Source organism: Salmo trutta, chromosome 31 (assembly GCF_901001165.1).
Source record: "Salmo trutta chromosome 31, fSalTru1.1, whole genome shotgun sequence".
Taxonomy (NCBI): Eukaryota; Metazoa; Chordata; class Actinopteri; order Salmoniformes; family Salmonidae; genus Salmo; species Salmo trutta.
In genome coordinates, this window is record NC_042987.1 from 34,363,220 (window position 1) to 34,384,989 (window position 21,770).

General features: G+C 41.7%; 2 protein-coding genes across 3 annotated transcripts in view; one reads left to right on the plus strand and one right to left on the minus strand.

The window, feature by feature from the left end:
• The window catches only part of cdc73 (cell division cycle 73, Paf1/RNA polymerase II complex component, homolog (S. cerevisiae)), a 36,700-nt gene that overhangs the window by 13,264 nt on the left and 1,666 nt on the right, over positions 1-21,770 (minus strand). The window contains exons 5-10 of the mRNA XM_029726344.1: positions 21,468-21,520; positions 21,109-21,197; positions 20,198-20,411; positions 16,861-16,959; positions 16,374-16,452; positions 15,073-15,137 (exon numbers count right to left, since the gene is read on the minus strand). Of these exons, the coding sequence (XP_029582204.1) occupies positions 15,073-15,137; positions 16,374-16,452; positions 16,861-16,959; positions 20,198-20,411; positions 21,109-21,197; positions 21,468-21,520 (599 nt within the window). The remainder of the gene's footprint in view (positions 1-15,072; positions 15,138-16,373; positions 16,453-16,860; positions 16,960-20,197; positions 20,412-21,108; positions 21,198-21,467; positions 21,521-21,770) is intronic.
• Positions 6,276-13,937, plus strand: LOC115170079 (beta-1,3-galactosyltransferase 2). 2 transcript variants are annotated; one of them, XM_029726345.1, is made up of 2 exons: positions 6,276-7,156; positions 11,861-13,937. In XM_029726345.1, exon 2 carries the CDS (start codon positions 12,111-12,113, stop codon positions 13,317-13,319), a length of 1,209 nt encoding a protein of 402 aa, XP_029582205.1. In that variant the 5' UTR covers positions 6,276-7,156; positions 11,861-12,110; the 3' UTR covers positions 13,320-13,937. The 2 variants fall into 2 exon arrangements, with proteins under 2 accessions (XP_029582205.1, XP_029582206.1); XM_029726346.1 differs by having other exon boundaries at positions 6,276-7,008.

A 21,770-nucleotide genomic window follows, 5' to 3' on the forward strand; every position in this document is an offset into this window, starting at 1 on the left:
AGAACCCTGTCAATTTAACTGGTAAACTCATGGATACACTAAATCAAGTATGGGTAGGTGCAGCCCAATATGGTGCACAGAGTATGGGCGAGTTGAAAGGAGTGGGTGTATGGAAAGCCAATCAGCTAATTGTGCAGATTTGCTGCCACTCAAGACCTGTGTGTGGCTGATTGGGCTGCACGACGAGTCGATAAGTTGGCGACCAGTGCACCGTTGTATCTACGTGCCTGCTGTGGGGGCATTTTCTATTAAACCTTACTTATGCTTTTGTACTAAAATATCCATCTTTTAGCCTAGGCATTGGGCTTGAGTTTGTTAAATAAACTAACTCATAAGATACGTGTGTGTGTGTGTGTGTGTGTGTGTGTGTGTGTGTGTGTGTGTGTGTGTGTGTGTGTATTAATAGAGGCCTGTTCTAACGGCTCTGTGTGTGTAGAAAGACCCATGATGTCTGGGAGCTTAGCCAAGACTTGACAGAAACTGACCGGTCCCTCTTAAGATAACTGGAGACAGAGTAAAGGTTATATCCTGCACAATAGTGATAAAGCTGTTGCTCTGTTCAGAGCCTGTTTCTGGGAAAAAAAGGTTAATCCTGTGTGTGTGTGACCAGTAGAACCATACATCATCTGGGCCGACAATCAAAAGCACTTGTTTGACCAACTTGGGGGAACCGTTGAGCTACTGATAGAGGAAGTATGAAGTTTGCGACAGACTGAGGCAACCTTTTCTCCCCTCACACAAACATACATAGGGTCACATGTTTTGCAGATGCTTGCATGGGGTAGCTTGACTATATAAATGATCCTGTACTCTTTGTACAGCAGGCTCTCACTCCATTTCACCTGCGTGAAATACGACCAGCCTCATTATAATACCTTTTTTTTTTTTTTTAAAGTAATACCTTGATTGATTATTGACCTTTGCCTCGCCTCATTAGTTAAAAAGGTAGAATTTCCACCACACTTCCATCCTGCTTCCTATTGGGTATCAAAGTCGTGTTGCTGGCGGTGGCAATTTTTTCCACCCCTCATATGATTTTATTTCAAATAGGACAGCAGCCTAAACAAATAAATAATATTGATAACCAGCTAGATGTCACCTTGATACATACAGTCTACTAGTCAATGAGGAGGGCATGAACGGCAACACCGGGACACAGTGCCCTTCGCTCCCGCTTGACAAGCACTTACTGTCCAGCAACTGCGTGGGAAGTAGCTACCTAGTCAGTTGGTCTCAGTAAGTAGACACATACCACGCATGAAGCAACAGTACACCCAATTATCTGTGTAAAACTAAGGCCGGACAAAGTTGAATTACGGTTTAACGGATGCCCTGCCTTAACTCCGCACCCTGCAAAATAAATAAATATTTAAAAAAATATATGCGGTGGCAATATATGCAGAGCTTTGTTTATAATGCACTGTCCGCTCAACCTTGAGGCTTTCCCCAAGTTGATGCGCAAGAGACCAAACAGCCTCCGATCATGTTCCAGCCTCGGATTGGACAGTGAAACACACACACTCACACCTGCAGGCGACGTGCAGATGTTTCATTTCTCTCCCATGTCGTCATGGCTGAAGCCAGTGCAAATTCCTACTGTGTGTGTCCAAGTTAAACGTGGGACGTCACTCATTATAAAACAGTCGGTTAAATTCATGTTTAATGCATCATTTTCAGATCTATTAGAAGCGATTAATAGACGCAACATCATTGAACCAATTGACTGGCCAGAGAGCAGGGCATTCATCAGCAAAGACACAGTGCAAGCTGACAACCAAATTGAAGTCAAAATGATAGATGAAATTGAAGTGTCAGCTGTATGGTGATTTGCGATTCATAACTTACATTTTTCCGGTACTACCAGTAATAGCGAGCCACTGGTAACACCAGGACGGAATGCATTTGAGGTGATTACAAGCCGCCAAGAACAGCTAGCATGTCAAGGAAAATACATCACCAGTGGCATGCGCACACCTCGTGCAGATCAGCAGCTCCACAATGATGTGATCGCATGTCTCCAAGGTGGGGGCTTTATGTGGCAGCCAGACGAGACAATCAGAGGCCGCGATGAGAAAATTACTGGGTCCGAATTTAGTCAAGCTTGCTCCATATAGAGTGATGCTTCTAATTGTGCATGTTATAAACAATATTTTTTATTTTGATGATAGGCTATACTCTACGGCTGAATTGATGTATTTTTTTCAATGCTCCATTAATTTGGCAGACCTAACTTGATTGACCCCCCCTTTCTACAAAGCCTAGTCTATGAGAGGCCTAATCATATTTGTATGAATATTTTGTTAACGGCTATAGAGATGTATTCAGGTAATGAACTCATTAATATGCATCAACATTTTAATTGATTACAATTATTTGTCAATCATTCTTTAATTATATTTTCATTATAGTGTTCTCTATTAGCCTACACATCAAAATCACGAGACTGGATTGCACTTAAAACAAAAAATTTTTATCAGGAATAATGAAACTGTCACAAGTTATACTTCCCATTGTGTTTCCTTTCTCATGGTTATAACACTGACATCTGCATTCTTTAAGAAAAATTGTCGGTTTTCGCATGGAATAATATAACTCGAAGCTCACATTAGGCCCAAGAGCCTGCACAAGCACATAGGACAATGTGGTAAAGTACTGTTATTCCTAATCCACTTTATGTTCATACACACACACTTGAAGTTTAAATGTATTTGGCTAAGGTGTATGTAAACGCAGTTTCAAATTCCTGACATTTAATCCTAGTAATAATTCCCTGTTTTAGGCCAGTTAGGATCACTACTATTTTAAGAATGTGAAATGTCAGAATAATAGTAGAGAGAATTATTTATTTCAGCTTTTCTTTCTTTCATCACATTCCCAGTGGGTCAGAAGTTACATACACTCAATTAGTATTTGGTAGCATTGCCTTTAAATTGTTTAACTTGGGTCAAACGTTTCGGGTAGCCTTCCACAAGCTTCCCACAATAAATTGGGCGAATTTTGACCCATTCCACCTGACAGAGCTAGTGTAACTGAGTCAGGTTTGTAGGCCTCCTTGCTCGCACACTCTTTTTCAGTTCTGCCCACAAATGTTCTATAGGATTGAGGTCAGGGCTTTGTGATGGCCACTCCAATACCTTGACTGTGTGGTCCTTAAGCCATTTTGCCACAACTTGGAAGTATGCTTGGGGTTATTGTCCATTTGGAAGACCCAATTGTCATCAAGCTTTAACTTCCTGACTGATGTCTTGAGATGTTGCTTCAATATATCCACAATTTTCCCTCCTCATGATGCCATCCATTTTATGAAGTGCACCAGTCCCTCCTGCAGAAAAGCACGCCCACAACATGATGCTGCCACCCCTGTGTTTCACGTTTGGGATGGTGTTCTTCAGCTTGCTAGCCTCACCCTTTTTCCTCCAAACAGATGGTCATTATGGCCAAACAGTTCCATTTTTGTTTTATCAGACCAGAGAACATTTCTCCAAAAAGTATGATCTTTGTACCCATTTGCAGTTGCAAACTGTAGTCTGGCTTTTTTTATGGCGGTTTTGGAGCAGTGGCTTCTTCCTTGCTGAGTGGCCTTTCAGGTTGTGTCAATATAGGACTCGTTTTACTGTGGATATAGATACTTTTGTACCCGTTTTCTCCAGCATCATCACAAGGTCTTTTGTTGTTCTGGGATTGAGTTGCACTTTTCGCACCAAAGTGCGTTCATCTCTAGGAGACAGAACGCGTCTCCTTCCTGAGCGGTATGACGGCTGCATGGTCCCATGGTGTTTATACTTGCATACTATTGTTTGTACAGAAGAATGTGGTACCTTCAGGCGTTTGGAAATTACTCCCAAGGATGAATCAGACTTGTGGAGGTCTACAATTAGTTCTGATGTCTTGGCTGATTTCTTTTGATTTTCCCATGATGTCAAGCAAAGAGGCACTGAGTTTGAAGGTAGGCCTTGAAATACATCCACAGGTACACCCCCAATTGACTCAAATGGCCTCCCAGACGCTTCTAAAGCCATGACATCATTTTCTGGAATTTTCCAAGCTGTTTAAAAGGCACAGTCAACTTAGTGTATGTAAACTTCTGACCCACTGGAATTGTGATACAGTGAATTATAAGTTAAATAATCTGTCTCAACAATTATTGGGAAAATTACTTGTCCTAACCGACTTGCCAAAACTATAGTTTGTTAAAACCTGTTACGGCTAGACGTTCCACTAGCGGAACATCGACAACATTCGGTGAAATATTTAACTTTCATAAAATGCAATACATCAAAATAAAAGCTTAACTTCTTGTTATTCCAGCTCCAGTGTCAGATTTCAAAAAGGCTTTACGGCGAAAGCAAACCATGCGATTATCTGAGGACAGCGCCCCATCATACAAATGCATGACAAACATTTCAACCAGGGAGGTGCGACACGAAAGTCAGAAATAACAATATAATTCATGTCTTATCTTTGAAGATCTTCTTCTGTTGGCACTCAAATGTCCCAGAAACATCACAAATGGTCCTTTTGTTTGATAAATTCCTTCTTTATATTCCCAAAATGTCCATTTATTTGGCGCTTTTGATTCAGAAATACACCGGTTCCAACTCGCCCAATATGACTACAAATGATCTAATAAGTTACCTGTAAACGTCGTCCAAACATTTCAAACAACTTTCCTAATCCAACCTTAGGTATCCTAAAACGTAAAGAATCACTAAAATTTAAGACGGAATATACTGTGTTCAATAGCAAATAAAATCAACGTGGAGCAAGCTCCAGGTCGCGCGCAACAAACAATAGAGTCCACTTGGCTTGACACTCAATGAACAGCCCTACTTCTTCATTTCTTAAAAGAGAAACATCAACCAATTTCTAAAGACTTGACATCTAGTGGAAGCCATTGGAACTGCAACCAGGTGCCTCAGTTTCCCATAGAAAACGAACTGAAAATATTGACCTCAATTTTTATTTTATTTTTTCCTGGATGGTTTGTCCTCGGGGTTTCGCCTGCCAAATAATGTCTGAATATAAACAGAACTTACTTTAACAGTTTTAGAAACTTGAGTGTTTTCTATCCAAATCTACCAATTATATGCATATCCTAGCTTCTGGGCCTGAGTAACAGGCAGTTTACTTTGGGCACGCTTTTCATCCTGATGTGAAAATAGTGCCCCCTAGCCCGAAGAGGTTTTAACAAACTTGGAGTGGTTGAAAAACAAGTTCTAATGACTCCAACCTAAGTGTATGTAAACCTACGACTTCAACTGTACATATACATAATTTTGCTCGCTCGCTTCACTTTTCTGGGGGGAAAATCCATCAAAACAAGTGAATCAATTTTGTCTAGCCTAACACGGTAGTGCAATGTACGGTAGTTGAGTCAGTCTGACAGCGAGGTAATAAAACGAAAAGGGAAACAGCACTTGACACCCATCCTGTTTTCCATATTGGTCTGCAGCTGTACACGTCTCCAAACAATGGCTGTCTGGTATTGTGATGCAATAATTTCCATGGTAATATAGATTGTTCATTCAAATGATAACAAATAAGGCTCATGCAATGAAATGTAATTTTTTGTAATGTTAGTTGAGTTTAAATCAACTAACAACATTGCACAGACTTCCTGCTTTGCTCCTATGGGTACAAGATCCAACTCGACATACTGGCAGAAAGAAGGTAAGTTCCATCCAACTCATGGTCTCTAACATATTCATTAGGGATGTGCAGCTTTCCCTTTCAAGATGATTGAATTACCCATCTAGATACATGGGCACCAATACCTTTAAATAGAGGAAAGAATCGATGCACTAACATTTGTTGCATAAAACCATTAATTTTCTATTCTAAATTAAAATCTGCTGCTGGGCTTCTACGAGCTGGATCTGTTTGAGCCGACGTGTGTGTGTGTGTGTGTGTGTGTGTGGGGTGCTATTTTAGCCTCAAAACACCAAACAGACCCTCCATATTCCACCCCACTAGAAGCTTCTCACATCCCTCTCGCACACAAAAACCTGAAGGGGAAAGAATTGAGATAAAGCCAGGGTGGCAGGGTGAAATAGCATTTTGTTGTGCTCCAGCGAGAACACGCTACAGTTACAATTGTCACTCCGGTAAAAAAAAAGGGAAAAAAAAAGGCATTTAGCTTAAGGTTTGGAGTCCCTGCAAATGCTCTGGAGAAGATCAGCTATTGAGAGTGACTACATTTAATTTAACTAGGCAAGTCAGTTAAAGAACACATTTACAACGAGACACCACAACACTACATAGAGACCTAAGACAACATGCCTTGGGAGAGGAGCACTGTAACCCTCCCCTCAAATTCTTTCGTCCTTCATCGGGGTGTGGGAATTAATAGTTCAGAAACCCTCCCCCTCTTTCGGAGCCATGGGTAGTGTGTGAGACGTGGAGCATACTAATCACCAAGCCTGCAGCTGTCTATCAGACCGTACAGAGAAAATAGCCCTGCCCCCTCAGTACTACCCACCAGAGAGAGAGGGAAAGAGGAAGCGCGAGGGCAGAAAAGATAAGAGCAGTGAAAACAGATGCAGAGTGCCTGAGAGAACCAGAGACGTACAGAGGAAAGAACAGGCAGGTATACATTCATCTGTCACTCTGCCTAGCAACGTAGCAAGGGAGCGACTGGAGTGGGGTGCAGAGTACGGGACAACTTTGCCCCGCTCAGCAGCAGTACCGGTGATCTGCTGGATCTCATCTCTACGGCTCTGTTAGCCTCAAGTTAGCAGCAGCACTGAAAACGAGACTGCATCGCTGGTGCTCCAACTACACACAGTGTTCCCATGTGAGTAATATTGAACTGAAACCAAGGGAGGGACGGTTCTGCGTGTGGGCATGTTTGCAGTAAGAGGAATAACTGAGAAAACATAGCAGAGGAACAACGGCGTCCAAACCTGAGGACCGGATCCATAGAAGCAGTGGCCGCGTGATTGGGCCAACCATCCAGTGGGAGAAGAGCAGCGATAGAAGTGTAACTGTGCGACGGTGATGAGAGCCAAGGTGTGTTGTGGGAAGGGAGAAGAGGATATAGATACATCTTTCAATCTAGGGGCAGCACTGGGCAGAGGCATGGGGAGGTTGTTTTACCCTGAAAGATGTGCAGAGCAATCCCTCCGTCCTCCTCCGAAACGACTTGCACTGGGAACAGGTATGTCTTCTGGTCCGGCGAGCTCAATTCCAGCAACAACACAGCTGACATATACTCACATACTTCAACAACATAGTTGTAGTAAAAACTGCCAAGTACACAGTTTCCGGCTTGTTTTTGTTTATAACATATTGGTGTGTTAGTGTTTCTTTGTGTTCCTGAGGATGTTTCCTTGAGGGCTTAACACCTCTTGTGCATGCACAAAACAACCCTTTCTCTGGGGGGGGCGCATCTTAAGAGGGCAGCATGTAATCCAGTCGAATGCGAGAGAACCCACCACTCCAGGGGGCTACTGGCACAAAAAGGGCAAATGGAGCATTGCTTTTACAGCAATCTAAACCAAATCTACTTAATGCCGGAGCAAAGTTTTCCTAACAATGTCAGTCAGCTTGAGTTGTGCCAAATGTGACCACTTCCCATCTCAGTATGAATTCCTCCAATTGTCAGAGAAGCTCACTATCTAGTCCACCCACCTATAGGTGTTCACCTTTGGGGGGAAAAAAAAAAGATGTTTCACAAGGAGATACACAAATAACCCTAAATGACACGTAAATGTATGCAAAGCAATATCAAAATGAGTCCTTTTCTCCTCATCTCCAAACAAATACTTTTCCCAAGCAGCTTTATCAGTGCCTCCAGTGTACATGGTATACAGCAGATCAGAAGCGTCGTTGACTGGTCTGACTCAATTGACAGATGAGTTCTTACACGAACATCGTTAGTCATCTCTGACCTGACATCTGCTCAGAATGACCTATTAATAAACACGTAGCCGTCTCACCGCTGCTCTTTTCTTAATCACTAAAACGATTGATGCTATCTCTCAAAAATCAGTCGCAGTCTAGAGTTTCATACAATACACAATTCAACTGCAGCAGAGGTGGAAAAACTAATGGCTCTCCAACTCTGTCAAAGACCAGACAGTGTTAGCGCCACACCCAGCCCGTTTGACACTTGGCCAGTTTTACATAGTGTGAATGACAGTTCCCTGATTTCTGAGAGAGCTGTTGGTGAGACTCATTAGCCAGTCTAATCTCTAAATTACATGCTAAACAGGGCTCATAAGCTTTGAAGAGCTGATTACACTTCTCACAATTAATAATTCATTAGTAGATTAATGGTGTTATGGTCAAGACACACCAATACAAATCGCTCAGGTCACCCCACACCAAGCGTTTGATGGTTTCAGCTTGGGTGTTAACAATCAGTTACAATTATACAGCAAATAGAAATCAAACTGGATGGACATCAGAAATAGAGGATGGCCAGGTCTAAAAACAAAATAGAACTGTAGTAAAATAGATTGTGTATGTAAAACGTATATAGTATTTATAAGCTGGAAGTAGAAGCCTAAGTGTTGTTTATTAGTTTACTCCAATTACGGGAGAGGTGGTAGAGTTTGCGGGAAATTATAAAAGGAAAATATATTTTTTATAATTTTCGTACGTACGTACCGTTCAAAAGTTGTGTCAATTAGAAATGTCCTTGTTTACCATGAAAAACACATGAAATGAGTTGCAAAATGAATAGGAAATATAGTCAAGACATTGACAAGGTTATAAATAATGATTTTTAATTGAAATAATGGGTCCTTCAAACTTTACTTTCATCAAAGAACCCTCCATTTGCAGCAATTACAGCCTTGTAGACCTTTAGCATTCTAGTTGGCAATTTGTTGAGGTAATCTGAAGAGATTTCACCCCATGCTACCTGAGGCACCTCCCATAAATTGGATTGGCTTGATAGGCACTTCTTACCATACGGTCAAGCTGCTCCCACAACAGCTCAACAGGGTTGAGATCCGGTGACTGTGCTGGTCACTCCATTATAGACAGAATACCAGCTGACTGCTTCTTCCCTAAATAGTTCTTGCATAGCTTGGAGCTGTGCTTTGGGTCATTGTACTGTTGTAGGAGGAAATTGGCTCCAATTAAGCGCAGTCCACAGGGTATTGGATGGCGTTGCAAAATTAAGTGATAGCCTTCCTTCAAGATCCCTTTTACCCTGTACAAATCCCCCACTTTACCACCACCAAAGCACCCACAGACCATCACATTGCCTCCACCATGCTTGACAGACGGCGTCAAGCACTCCTCCAGCATATTTTCAGTTTTTCTGCATCTCACGAAAGTTCTTCTTTGTGATCCAAAGACCTCAAACTTAGATTTATCTGTCCATAACACTTTTTTACAATCTTCCATTGTCCAGTATCTGTTCTTTTGCACATCTTAATATTTTCTTTATATTGGCCGGTCAGATACGTTTTTCTTTGCAACTATGCCTAGAAGGCCAGCATCCTGGAGTCGCCTCTTCACTGTTGACGTTGAGACTGGTGCTTTGCGGGTACTATATAATGAAGCTGCCAGTTGAGGACTTGTGAGGCGCCTGTTTCTCAAACAAGACACTAATATACGTGTCCTCTTGCTCAGTTTTGCTGGTTAGAGCCAGTTAGTGCAGTTCTGTGAAGGGAATAGTACGAGATGTTCAGTTTATCGCATGGAGTAACCTTCCTTTCTCAGAACCAGAATCTTCGGAAACTCGTCAGTCTAAAGTACTTTGTTTCTGGCCATTTTGAGCCTGTAATTGAACCCCCAAAAGGTGATGCTCCAGACACAAAAAGGTGATGCTCCAGAGGTGATGCTCCAAAGGTGATGCTCCAGACAGTTTTATCGCTTCTTTAAATCTGCGCAACAGTTTTCAGCTGTACTAACAATTGCAAAAGGGTTTTCTAATGATCAGTTGGCCTTTAAAAATGATAAAAACTTGGATTAGCTAACAACGTGCCATTGGAACACAGGAGTGATGGTTGCTGATAATGGGCCTCTGTACAGTTGAAGTCGGAAGTTTACATACACCTTAGCCAAGTACATTTAAACTCAGTACCACAATTCCTGACATTTAATCCTAGTAAAAATTCCCTGTCTTAGGTCAGTTAAAATCACCACTTTATTTTAAGAACTTGAAATGTCAGAATAATAGTAGAGAATTATTTCTTTCAACTTTTACTTCTTTCATCACATTCCCAGTGGGTAAGAAGTTTACATACACTCAATTAGTATTTGGTAGCATTGCCTTTAAATTGTTTAACTTGGGTCAAATGTCGCAGGTAGCCTTCCACAATAAGTTGGGTGAACGTTGCCCATTCCTCCTGACAGAGTTGGTGTAACTGAGTCAGGTTTGTAGGCCTCGTTGCTCGCACAGGCTTTTTCAGTTCTGCCCACACATTTTCTATGGGATTGAGGTCAGGGCTTTGTGATGGCCACTCCAATACCTTGACTGTGTGATCCTTAAGCCATTTTGCCACAACTTTGAAAGTATGCTTGGGGTCATTGTCCATTTGGAAGACCCATTTGCGACCAAGCTTTAACTTCCTGACTGATGTCTTGAGATGTTGCTTCAATATATCCACATATTTTTCTTCTATTTTGTGAAGTGCACCAGTCCCTCCTGCAGCAAAGCACGCCAACAACATGCTGCCGCCACCCCGTGCTTCACAGTTGGGATGGTGTTCTTCAGCTTGCAAGCATCCCCCTTTTTCCTCCAAACATAACGATGGTCATTATGACCAAACAGTTCTATTGTTGTTTCATCAGACCAAAGAACAATTCTTTGAAAAGTATGATCTTTGTCCCCATGTGCAGTTGCAAACCGTAGTCTGGCTTTTTTATGGCGGTTTTGGAGCAGTGGCTTCTTCCTTGCTGAGCGGCCTTTCAGGTTATGTTGATATAGGATTAGTTTTACTGTGGATATAGATACTTTTGTACCCGTTTCCTCCAGCATCTGCACAAGGTCCTTTGCTGTTCTGGGATTGATTTGCACTTTTCGCACATTCATCTCTAGGAGACAGAACGTGTCTCCATCCTGAGCGGTATGACGGCTGCGTGGTCCCACGATGTTTATACTTGCGTACTATTGTTTGTACAGATGAATGTGGTACCTTCAGGCATTTGTAAATTGCTCGCAAGGATGAACCAGACTTGTGGAGGTCTACAATCTTTTTTCTGAGGTCTTGGCTGATATCTTTTGATTTTCCCATGTCGTCAAGCAAAGAGGCACTGAGTTTGAAGGTAGGCCTTGAAATACATTCACAGGTACACCTCCAATTGACTCAAATGATGTCAATTAGCCTATCAGAAGCTTCTAAAGCCATTACATTTTCTGGAACTTTCCAAGCTGTTTAAAGGCACAGTCAACTTAGTGTATGTAAATCTTTAACCCACTGGAATTGTGAAACAGTGAATTATAAGTGAAATAATCTGTCTGTAAACAATTGTTGGAAAAATGACTTGTGTCATGCACAAAGTAGATGTCCTAACCAACTTGCCAAAACTATAGTTAACAAGAAATTTGTGGAGTTTTAATGACTCCAATCTAAGTGTATATGTTAACTTCCGACTTCAATTGTAGATATTCCATTTAAAAAAAATAAACGTTTCCAGCTACAATAGTCATTTACAGCATTAACGTCTACACTATTTCTGATCAATTTGATGTTATTTTAAATGGACAAAAAGTGTTTCTTTCAAAAACAAGGACATTTCTAACTGACTCCAAAACTTTTGAACGATAGTGTATGTATAAAAATATATATTTACCAGAAAAATATGGGGGATTGGAAATGCAGACAATTACATTGATTGAAGCTACAATCTGCAATATTAAAGCTGATCGACCTCATATATAAATAACTTGTTTTTCTCCTAGATAAACCCTCTGTTGAAGACTGCACTTCATCTCAGAGCATGAAGCTGGTTGAAACATACAGGCAGGACTGACATCTGACTAGCAATTTAAAGTGACTTGAATGGAAGAACAGCATGCACCACCCCAGGTGTAGTTCCCTCAGGAACTCCCGACACGTCACCCTGTCGTCGGCAATAAAGGTTTGTTCGCACACGACAAGCACCTGACCAGGTGTCGCCGGTGCCCAAGTGAGGTGGTGCACACAGCCACCATGCAGTGGAGGAGGCGCTACTGCTGCACGCACGTCACCAGGCTCCTGTCTCTCCTCTCCTTGCTGGTGGTCCTGGTCATCTTGAGTCATCAGGACTGGCTGCCGGGCATCAAGGGCCCAACATTGCGGAGGAAGAACCCAGTGGCTTACACTGAGGGAGGACTACACTCCAAAGACAAAAGAAATCACAGCTCCTCACAGATTCAATGGAGGGATGCACCGGTTCCCCCAGCACCTCCGAAAATGAATGCCAACCTCAGTTACCGTCAGGGGGACTCCTCTCCGCAGCAGGTTATGGGACTGGAGAGCTCGCTGGCGACTAATGCTAGCTTGAGCGGAGAGGTCGGGCTAGCGGGCCTGCTGACATCGGAACCCTACCCGTACATCATCAACGAGCCCAACAAGTGCTGGGAGGGCGGCCCAGAACCCTTACTGGTGCTGCTGATAGCCACGGAGACCCAGCAGGTGGAGGCCAGGGAGGCCATCCGGCAAACATGGGGAAACGAGAGTGTGGTCCCAGGCCTTGTCCGGCTCTTCTTGCTGGGCGTGAAGGAGGGTGAGGTGGGCCGCCTGCAGCAGAGCAGCCTGGAGACCGAGAGCAGGAGGCACCATGACATCATCCAGCAGGACTTCATGGACACGTACAACAACCTGACCATCAAAACCCTGATGGGCATGCACTGGGTGGCCGCGCACTGCCCGGGCGCCAATTACGTCATGAAGACAGACAGTGACATGTTTGTCAACACGGAGTATCTCGTCCAGAAGCTGCTCCGGCCCAAAAATCAGCCCAAACGTGACTATTTCACAGGCTACCTGATGAAGGGCTATGCACCCAACAGGAATAAGAACAGCAAGTGGTACATGTCCCCTGAGCTGTATCCCAGTGATAGGTACCCCACCTTCTGCTCAGGAACTGGCTACGTGTTCTCGGGGGACCTGGCGGGGAAGATCTACAGGGCCTCTCTAGGCATTCGCAGGCTGCATCTGGAGGACGTCTACATGGGCATCTGCCTGGCCAAGCTGCGGATCGAACCCACACCGCCACCCAATGAGTTCCTGTTCAACCACTGGCGGGTGTCCTACTCCAGCTGCAAGTACAGCCACCTCATAACCTCCCACCAGTTTCACCCCAACGAACTGCTCAAGTACTGGCACCACCTGCAGCGCAACAAGCACAACGCCTGCATCAACACACCCAACGACTAGATGGGCAGGTTTCACCAGAGGAGACTGCATGGGTACAGAATATTTGGTGACAAAGGATCAAGGGTGATGTTAGATCATGGCCTGTGCAGAGTCACTGGCAAGATGTAACCGAGTAAAGCACGTTTTTGGACAAACTAATGGTTGAGGAGGACAGTCATTTTTTTTTTAATGGCACTACAGTTCATATTTTTTTGTTTAATATATTAATTTTAAATAAAAATGTATGCGTCAGTATAGAGAGGACCTGAATTAAAGCCGCTACACAAACAGCGCGATGGAGCGTCATATACAGGCCGTTCCAACATTTAAGCCACAAAGTACATAGAACTACGTGTGAAAATGATGCTCCATCGCTGTTTGCGTGTGAAGGGCCCATTATATTTGAACAGGGGATACTGATAAAGCTTAGACTGTATTGGTGGACTGTCACGGTCTGGTATCCATTGTGTTCAACTTGGGTTTAAATCATTTCCCTTTTTTTTAATTTTTTTATGTTGGGTTTCAAAGAGCCTTCAAGGGTACTTCAATTATTCCCCCAAAAGATCTTTGGGCATACTTGAGCAGTGGTAAAACCACTTCTAGTGCCAAATAAAGAATGTCAAGTATCAAAAACCAAAAGGAACATTGAATCATCTCACAAGTAGCAGTTGACATGTAGAAAGAATGAAAGACAGGATATCTGCAAGAGTAGAGCATGTGGTTGAGAGGAAACAGATCTGGGTGGAACACAGAGCATAAGATTAACTGTCAAATGCGAGTAGATTGACATATTGGCGGGTAAGAATGTATTTCACCAGCCACATTAGCAGGTGGTCAATTTGCAGGGCTCTACAGTACGAGCATTACATATGCGAATAACAAGTCAAAAGTCAAGTATAAGCACATGTGCAACTTAGAAAAATACTGCAGTATCTGTTTACAAAGTATTTCTGCTGTTTTGTTTCATAGCTACTAATAGATAATACTACACCCCACCTCACACAGCAACACTGCCTGGCAGGGGAGCTGAGCTCACTGAGTGAAGTACTGAGAATCATTTTTGGAGGTGGTGCGAACAGGCATTTACTCAAAAGTCTACAAAGTGAGACTATGTCCTTGTGTTTCTTCGCTATTTACATTGTTTTGTTTTCAAGCTTGGTTGTTTTTCAACGTTAGTTCGACAAAGCGAAGAGCCGTTGCTCAGATCCCAAATCTCCCAGAAACACGTGACAGGAGTCTAGTGTCCCCATTACCACAGTAACCTCCGGTCTCTGATAATTTAAATTGAGCAATGTACCACATTACTTCTTACTAATTAATGTATTGTTTTAGAAACATTACAAAGCATGGTCATCCGTATTTTTTAAATTGTATTTTTTATGTAATTATGGTCCCAATTTTTGGGGGGGCTGGTAAAAAATAATAATAATAAATATATATATATATATATATATATATATATATATATATATATATATATATATATATATATATATATATATATATATATATATATATATATATATATATATATATATATATATATATATATATATATATATATATATATATATATATATATAAAAATAGAGACACACTACATAAACTCCCAGTCATTTATTGAGTAAATCACCAATGTTTCGGCATCACTGTGCCTCCTTCAGCATCACCCTACAACGATGGGGTTGTTCAATTCCTGCATGGACTAAACATCCTGAATATATGTTAAACTACAAGCCGACTAGGGTAACAGAAGACGAAAGGATGATCTTACCGTCACAGACTTCAGGGTCATGCCGTGGTATGTTCCCATGGTGTCAATCTTGAAACCCTCCGTTTCTAAGGACACAATTAGTTCATCAATATTGAATCTTACTTTTCATAAAGTTTATCTTCATTTGTTCATTACTGCGTAAGGAAATTAAATGGATAACACTAAAATATATATTTACTTCACAAATTAAAGCACCATCTATGAACATATACCTTGCATGCGTACGTGACTAGAGACACAAACTTTCATTCAGGTCAGCTAAAACTAATGCACACACACACACAAAATGTTACTATTCATGCCCATATTTACACAGTAGCACACGTCACATGACAATATGTGCCCTGGTCCCACTCAATAAAGCTGGGAGGATATGGGCAAAAATTCATATCACGATAAATGTCCTGCATTGATGCAATAACAATAAATAGATATTCAATTTTATAACATTCATGTGCACTTCTCTTGAAACTACTACCGTAATTTCCGGACTATAAGCCGCTACTTTTTTCCCACGCTTTGAACCTCGCGGCTTAAACAATGACGAGGCTAATATACGGATTTTTTCCCGCTTTCAAAAAAAACACATTCTGTGACGTGCTCAGTTTTTGGCGGCATGAAGCTTTCATTAGACCAATGAAATTGCCGAACGGGTTAAGGTCAAACAACTTTTTTGTTTACTGTTTAGATTAAATCGAGCGCTCTCAAACTTCCCATCATTCTGATTACGGTAGTCATTTTGTCACCCTCATCATGGCAAAGACACGGAGAAATGCATATGATGCAGCTTTCAAGTTGAAGGCGATTGATCTGACTGTTGGAAAAGGAAATAGAGCTGCTGCACGGGAGCTTGGTCTGGAGCAATGACTTTCTTGGTAGGCTACTGTTTACTGCTAATTTTTTATTTTTTGTTACAAGCCGTGTTTCGTTAAAGCCTATTTATTTTTGTTACAAGCCGTTTTTCGTTAAAGCCTGTGTAAAGTTCATTTGTTTCAATGTACCGGTAGGCACCTGCGGCTTATAGACTTGTGCGGCTTATTTATGTTCAAAATAATAATTTGTAAAAAAATTCAGTGGGTGCGGCTTATATTCAGGTGCGCTCAATAGTCCGGAAATTACGGTAACTAGTTTGATTGTAGGCATCAATTGTCCCATTAACAATCACCTATAGTAGCAAACTTATTTCATTTAAAAACATCACATTTTTCTACTATAGGCTACTTATCATAATGAACGATAATCAGCAAAATGCCTGCGATAAGTGATCATTTTCAGTTTATCATCCCAGCTCTACCACTCACCCTCTTTTCCTTTGAATCTCTCCTGATCGTATCGGTTATAAGCAGCTGGGACAGGCTGTTTGTTCCTTATGGACTGGTCCTTGAGGGAAGATAAGAGGTCACACTTAAAACACAGGTCATTTCCAATGAAGGATCCAAAGAGAGACAGCTATAACGGACAGTTCAGTGGTAATACTACGCTCAACCCTGCTTCGACGGGTTAAATACTCATTGACCTTTTTCTGGAGAAACTCCCAGTTAATTTCAAGCTCCATTTCTTGGAGAAATTAGAACAGGGAGGTATTCATTTATGTTTATGGAATTCCTCAGCTAAAGCCTTTACTGGTTAAGGAAGTCATTCTCAATTATGCATGTATTACATCACAATGGCAAAAATGAAAATCACATGGCTGAATTCCTAGGATGCAAAAGTGTGTATCCAAAATCAAACTAAAAAGGTACATCTACATCAGTTTATATCCAGAATCAAACATGGGCTGTTCCTTACCACCTGAGTGGTGTTCTGTGCTGGTCTCTGCTCAGGGGCGCGTCCCTCCTCCCTGGCCTTTACCGATTGAAGGATGGCAAAGATGTTTTTGGAGAAGTTCTGCAAGAGCATAAGATTTATCAGCACAGTGTAAAAAAAAAAAGAAAAAAAAAAAAAGGTAGACGAGACGTCAGTGTAAAAAAGGTAGACGAGATATCTACTGTTCTGTTTAATAACAGAACAGCAGATATCACCACCAAACCATACATTTCCCTTGAGGTGATGCTGCCACCTGCAGGCATTAAAAGAACACTGAAGTGTGAAAACAGATAAGCCAAAGATTGTTGATCAGCTACGGATATGGACCATTACCTCCGCCCTTCAAGGCTAGGACTGGGGAAGCTGATCCAAACACGGTAATGTCTACATGGAGTGAATACATGCTTGTTCTTCCCATGTGGCTGGGTTCCTCCTAATAATGTCCAGATGTCCATCTCATTGCCTTAACCCATCAGAGTCTAAGCTGGGGGGGGTTCTACTAAGCTATAAGAAATTGTATTAATGTGGTCATACCAAGGATCATTTACCTATTTGATTGAATTTTAAGACCCCTTGAAGTATAAAAATATATATATAATAAAAAAATGATATGAAAAAGTATTTTTGGCCTTACTGCTATTAGCCCATACAACCGCATTGAATAACAGATTCACTACATGGAACAGATAGTCCCCCAAAAATATCAAAAGAAAGTTTGTTCTGAAGTCTCTTCTATATAGTAGATATTTTTTTAAATAATAAAAAAAAGTGTTTGAACATGCATTTAACCCCATGTTCTTTGCATTGAACAGTATAAATACTTCCATACATTTTTTCAACTGGTACCGGGGGACCTTCAGACAAGTCTTGTGAGGCCTGTGGGTGTCCCAGAGCAAAACAGACATGTACAGTACCAGTCAAAAGTTGACACCAACTCATTCAAGGGGTTTTCTATCATTTATTTTTACATTGCATCCCTGTTGACTATTATTCTACGAACTGGCGAGGGACCAAAAAGGGGACACTAGGGGGAAAGGTTAACTAATTAAACAAAGAATATGATCTACATGATCAGTGTGTGTGTGTAAAATAAAAAAGGTTAATGTGAACCTAACTCACAGCTAAAAAAAAGTAAAATCCAATGTTATTTGTTGCCTAGACTTTACTGCAAATGACACTCAAGTCTTGAGAAAAAAAACAATATACTAATATTGCATTTAGCCATGACAGCCTTTATAATATAATGTTTATAATAGAATGCTTGTAACTACACACATCTAACTATTGCACTTTGGAAAAACAACATCTTAATGAAAATATGAAAAACAGGCATTCTATTTTTGCTCTATTATAGTGGCCACTATGTTAGACATTAATCAAGTGCACAAGGCTACATGTGTGCAAAAATAACATTCACTGAGTAAAACATTAAATGATCCCCCCCACTCAGACGCAAGTGTTACTGTCAAATTCAACACAACAAAAGCAATCTCGTCGGGCTACACTATTGCATTGTACACTTTCTGCCTTTTCTACAATATGCCAGCATGATATCAATTATGCCAACCAAGGGTCTCTTTCAGGCACAGAGTACACCTGGCATAGCCCTTTTAATCCACTGTATTGAAAAAGTGAGAAAGCGGGAAAGTGTATGGTGTTCCTTTCACCTCACCTCTATATTGGCATCCAGCTTAAACCAGGCCCAGCTCCAGCTACACTTCATCCATGAATCCACTTGTTTAACAAGCAATGCATCATTTTCACCTAATTCTCTCATTCTGAATATTAACCACATACTGTAGAGGGAAAACATTACTTCACAGATAGTTCATTAGCTAGTTAACATTTCACACAGATTCCCAGGGTCCAGTAAGCTACTAACGCATTATAACTTGAAGAACAGCAAGGAGTCGTATACCAGTTAATACTATAGCGAATTGGTCAGGTTACTAATGTTAGCTCATCTGATGTAAAGTTAGCTAGCTAACATTAGCTGTCTGACTTTATTAGCAAGCTAATTTTCACACCATAAACTCAATTATTTCATCAGTTAAGTTGACTGCCCGTTCCATGATCTCGCCATCACGGTTGACAACTCCATTGTGTCCTCCTCCCAGAGTGCTAAGAGCCTTGGCGTGACCCTGGACAACACCCTGTCGTTCTCCGCTAACATCAAGGCGGTGACCCGATCCTGTAGGTTCATGCTCTACAACATTCGCAGAGTACGACCCTGCCTTACACAGGAAGCGGCGCAGGTCCTAATCCAGGCACTTGTCATCTCCCGTCTGGATTACTGCAACTCGCTGTTGGCTGGGCTCCCTGCCTGTGCCAATAAACCCCTACAACTCATCCAGAACGCCGCAGCCCATCTGGTGTTCAACCTTCCCAAGTTCTCTCACGTCACCCCGCTCCTCCGCACACTCCACTGGCTTCCAGTTGAAGCTCGCATCTGCTACAAGACCATGGTGCTTGCCTACGGAGCTGTGAGGGGAATGGCACCTCCGTACCTTCAGGCTCTGATCAGTCCCTACACCCAAACAAGGGCACTGCGTTCATCCACCTCTGGCCTGCTGCCCCCCCTACCTCTGCGGAAGCACAGTTCCCGCTCAGCCCAGTCAAAGCTCCCTCACGACGCCAGGACAGTGGAGTCAATCACCACCTTCCGGAGACACCTGAAACCCCACCTCTTTAAGGAATACCTGGGATAGGATATAGTAATCCTTCTACCCCCCCCCCAAAAAAAGATAGATGCACTATTGTAAAGTGGTTGTTCCACTGGATAACATAAGGTGAATGCACCAATTTGTAAGTCGCTCTGGATAAGAGCGTCTGCTAAATGACGTAAATGTAAAATGTAAAAAAGAGTGTGCAAAGCTGTCATCAAGGCAAAGGGTGGCTAGTTTGAAGACTACTTGTTGAACACTTTTTTAGTTACTACATGATTCATGTGTTATTTCATAGTTTTGATGTCTTCACTATTATTCTACAATGTAGAAAATAGTAAAAAAAATTAGAAAAACCCTTGAATGAGTAGGTGTGTCCAAACTTTTGACAGGTATTGTACATGTTCGTGAGGGCTCAATAGTTTGTAGGCAAAACCGTTTGAACGCTACATACAATTTTGTGAAAATACCCATTTTTGGGATGTCTCATTGTCTGACAAACACTGATCTAGCGCGGTCACCTTTCAAGTTCAACATAGGCGGATGAGGTTGATTGAGACGCATCCACAGGGGTATGGAAATTAACCTTAGGGGGTTAATGACAGCATGACCCTCGCTCCCCCCAGCCATAGACACTCTAGGGGTTGACCTCTGACCTTTCCAGTGCTCTGTAGGATGGTGGTCCTGGTCCTCCACACCCGCTCCCTGCTGACTATGTCCCTGGTCACGTCCACCTCTGCATCCACAAAGCTCCTCTGCTTCAGTGTGATATCCTCATCCAGGTCTGTCTTGATGGTGGAGCGCTTCTTGGCCATAATCTTGGCTTTGATGGCAGCGATCTTCTCCACGGACATGGCCTCAGACAGTGACCTGGGGGCAGAGGTGATCTCTATTAGCCCTTACTTCACCAGCTAAGCTGACAGAACACATGAATAATTAGGTGGCTGCTTACATTTGTCCTATACAAGAATATATTATATGCATGTGTGAATTGGAAATGTTTTTTTGTTTAGTTTTTTTTGCATTTCCCACTCCCCTGAGATGATAATTTAGTGGGGGGAGAAAAAAAAACGTTCTAATAAAAAGCTAAGCTGCCTCGAGTAGAAATTAATGTTTGGGGTTGATTGAGCAGTGAATTTAAATAATGCAGTGTTTAGTGAATAAGGCAAACTTCCTGGTTTGTATTTATGTCAGCCTGCTCTCATTGGGATACCGTAGCATCTTAAAACCTATGTAGCAATGGTGAATGGCTTCATGATAACGGCCCATATTTTGTAACTATGGACGTTCAATGACAGTACCTTCATACCCATCCTAACGCTAGTCATAAGACTGCTCTGCCCAGGCCAACAGCAGATTATAAACATTACTAGCTACTTTCATCAATTGCTTAGGACCAATATTTTCGGTTTATTGTGTTTTGGTATTTTTAACAAATCTATACTCGCAATTCAGCTCGATGCTGGCAGTTTCATTATGTTGTTGAACCGTAAAAATAAAAAATAAAAAATATATATATTTCAAAATAAACTTGACTGGATGATGGAAGGGTGTAGGCACCTCATACCTGATCTGGTCAGTTTGCACTATGCCCTCTTTGTGGCCTTCCAGTCTAGCAGCCAGACGCTCCTTGTCCAGTCGCACTCGTTCCTCATCCTAGATAACAACAGAATGTGTTAGAATGGTAAAATGCTCCGTATGATGAAAGATAATCATGTATTCAATTTGGGCAGGGATCATATTCTCAAAATGTATGAATTCACTGTACTGTAAATTGCTTTGGATAAAAATGTCTTAACAAGCAAGTCATCTGGCATCTTGTTAAACAGGATACCTATAAATAATTCATTTTGAGCTGAGGAGTACGTTCTATAAAGAACTGAGCTGAGGAGTCTGAATGGCGCCGGTCAAAGATGATATACATACCTCAATCCTTGGTTTTTTGGCTTCGGATGACACCTCATCTGATGCTCGTTTGACTGATGATGCAATACAGGATTAATTAGCCAACTTGTGCAAAATTATGCAATACCTTTCCAATTCTAATCTGCAAAATATCTAAAATGACTCTCACCAAGCTGATTGCATGTGCAACACAGGCCAATGGTGAACAAAATAGTATATTAGGCCTTACAGCATGGACTGTTGATATATCCGTTTCAAGGGAACACATTTTCTAATATACATGGATTAAATCATTCAATCAATGGAAGAGTTGTCATATTCAAA

Bases quoted from the DNA above. Each gene is read 5' to 3' on its own strand.
- LOC115170079 (XM_029726345.1), top strand. From the start codon at position 12,111: ATGCAGTGGAGGAGGCGCTACTGCTGCACGCACGTCACCAGGCTCCTG.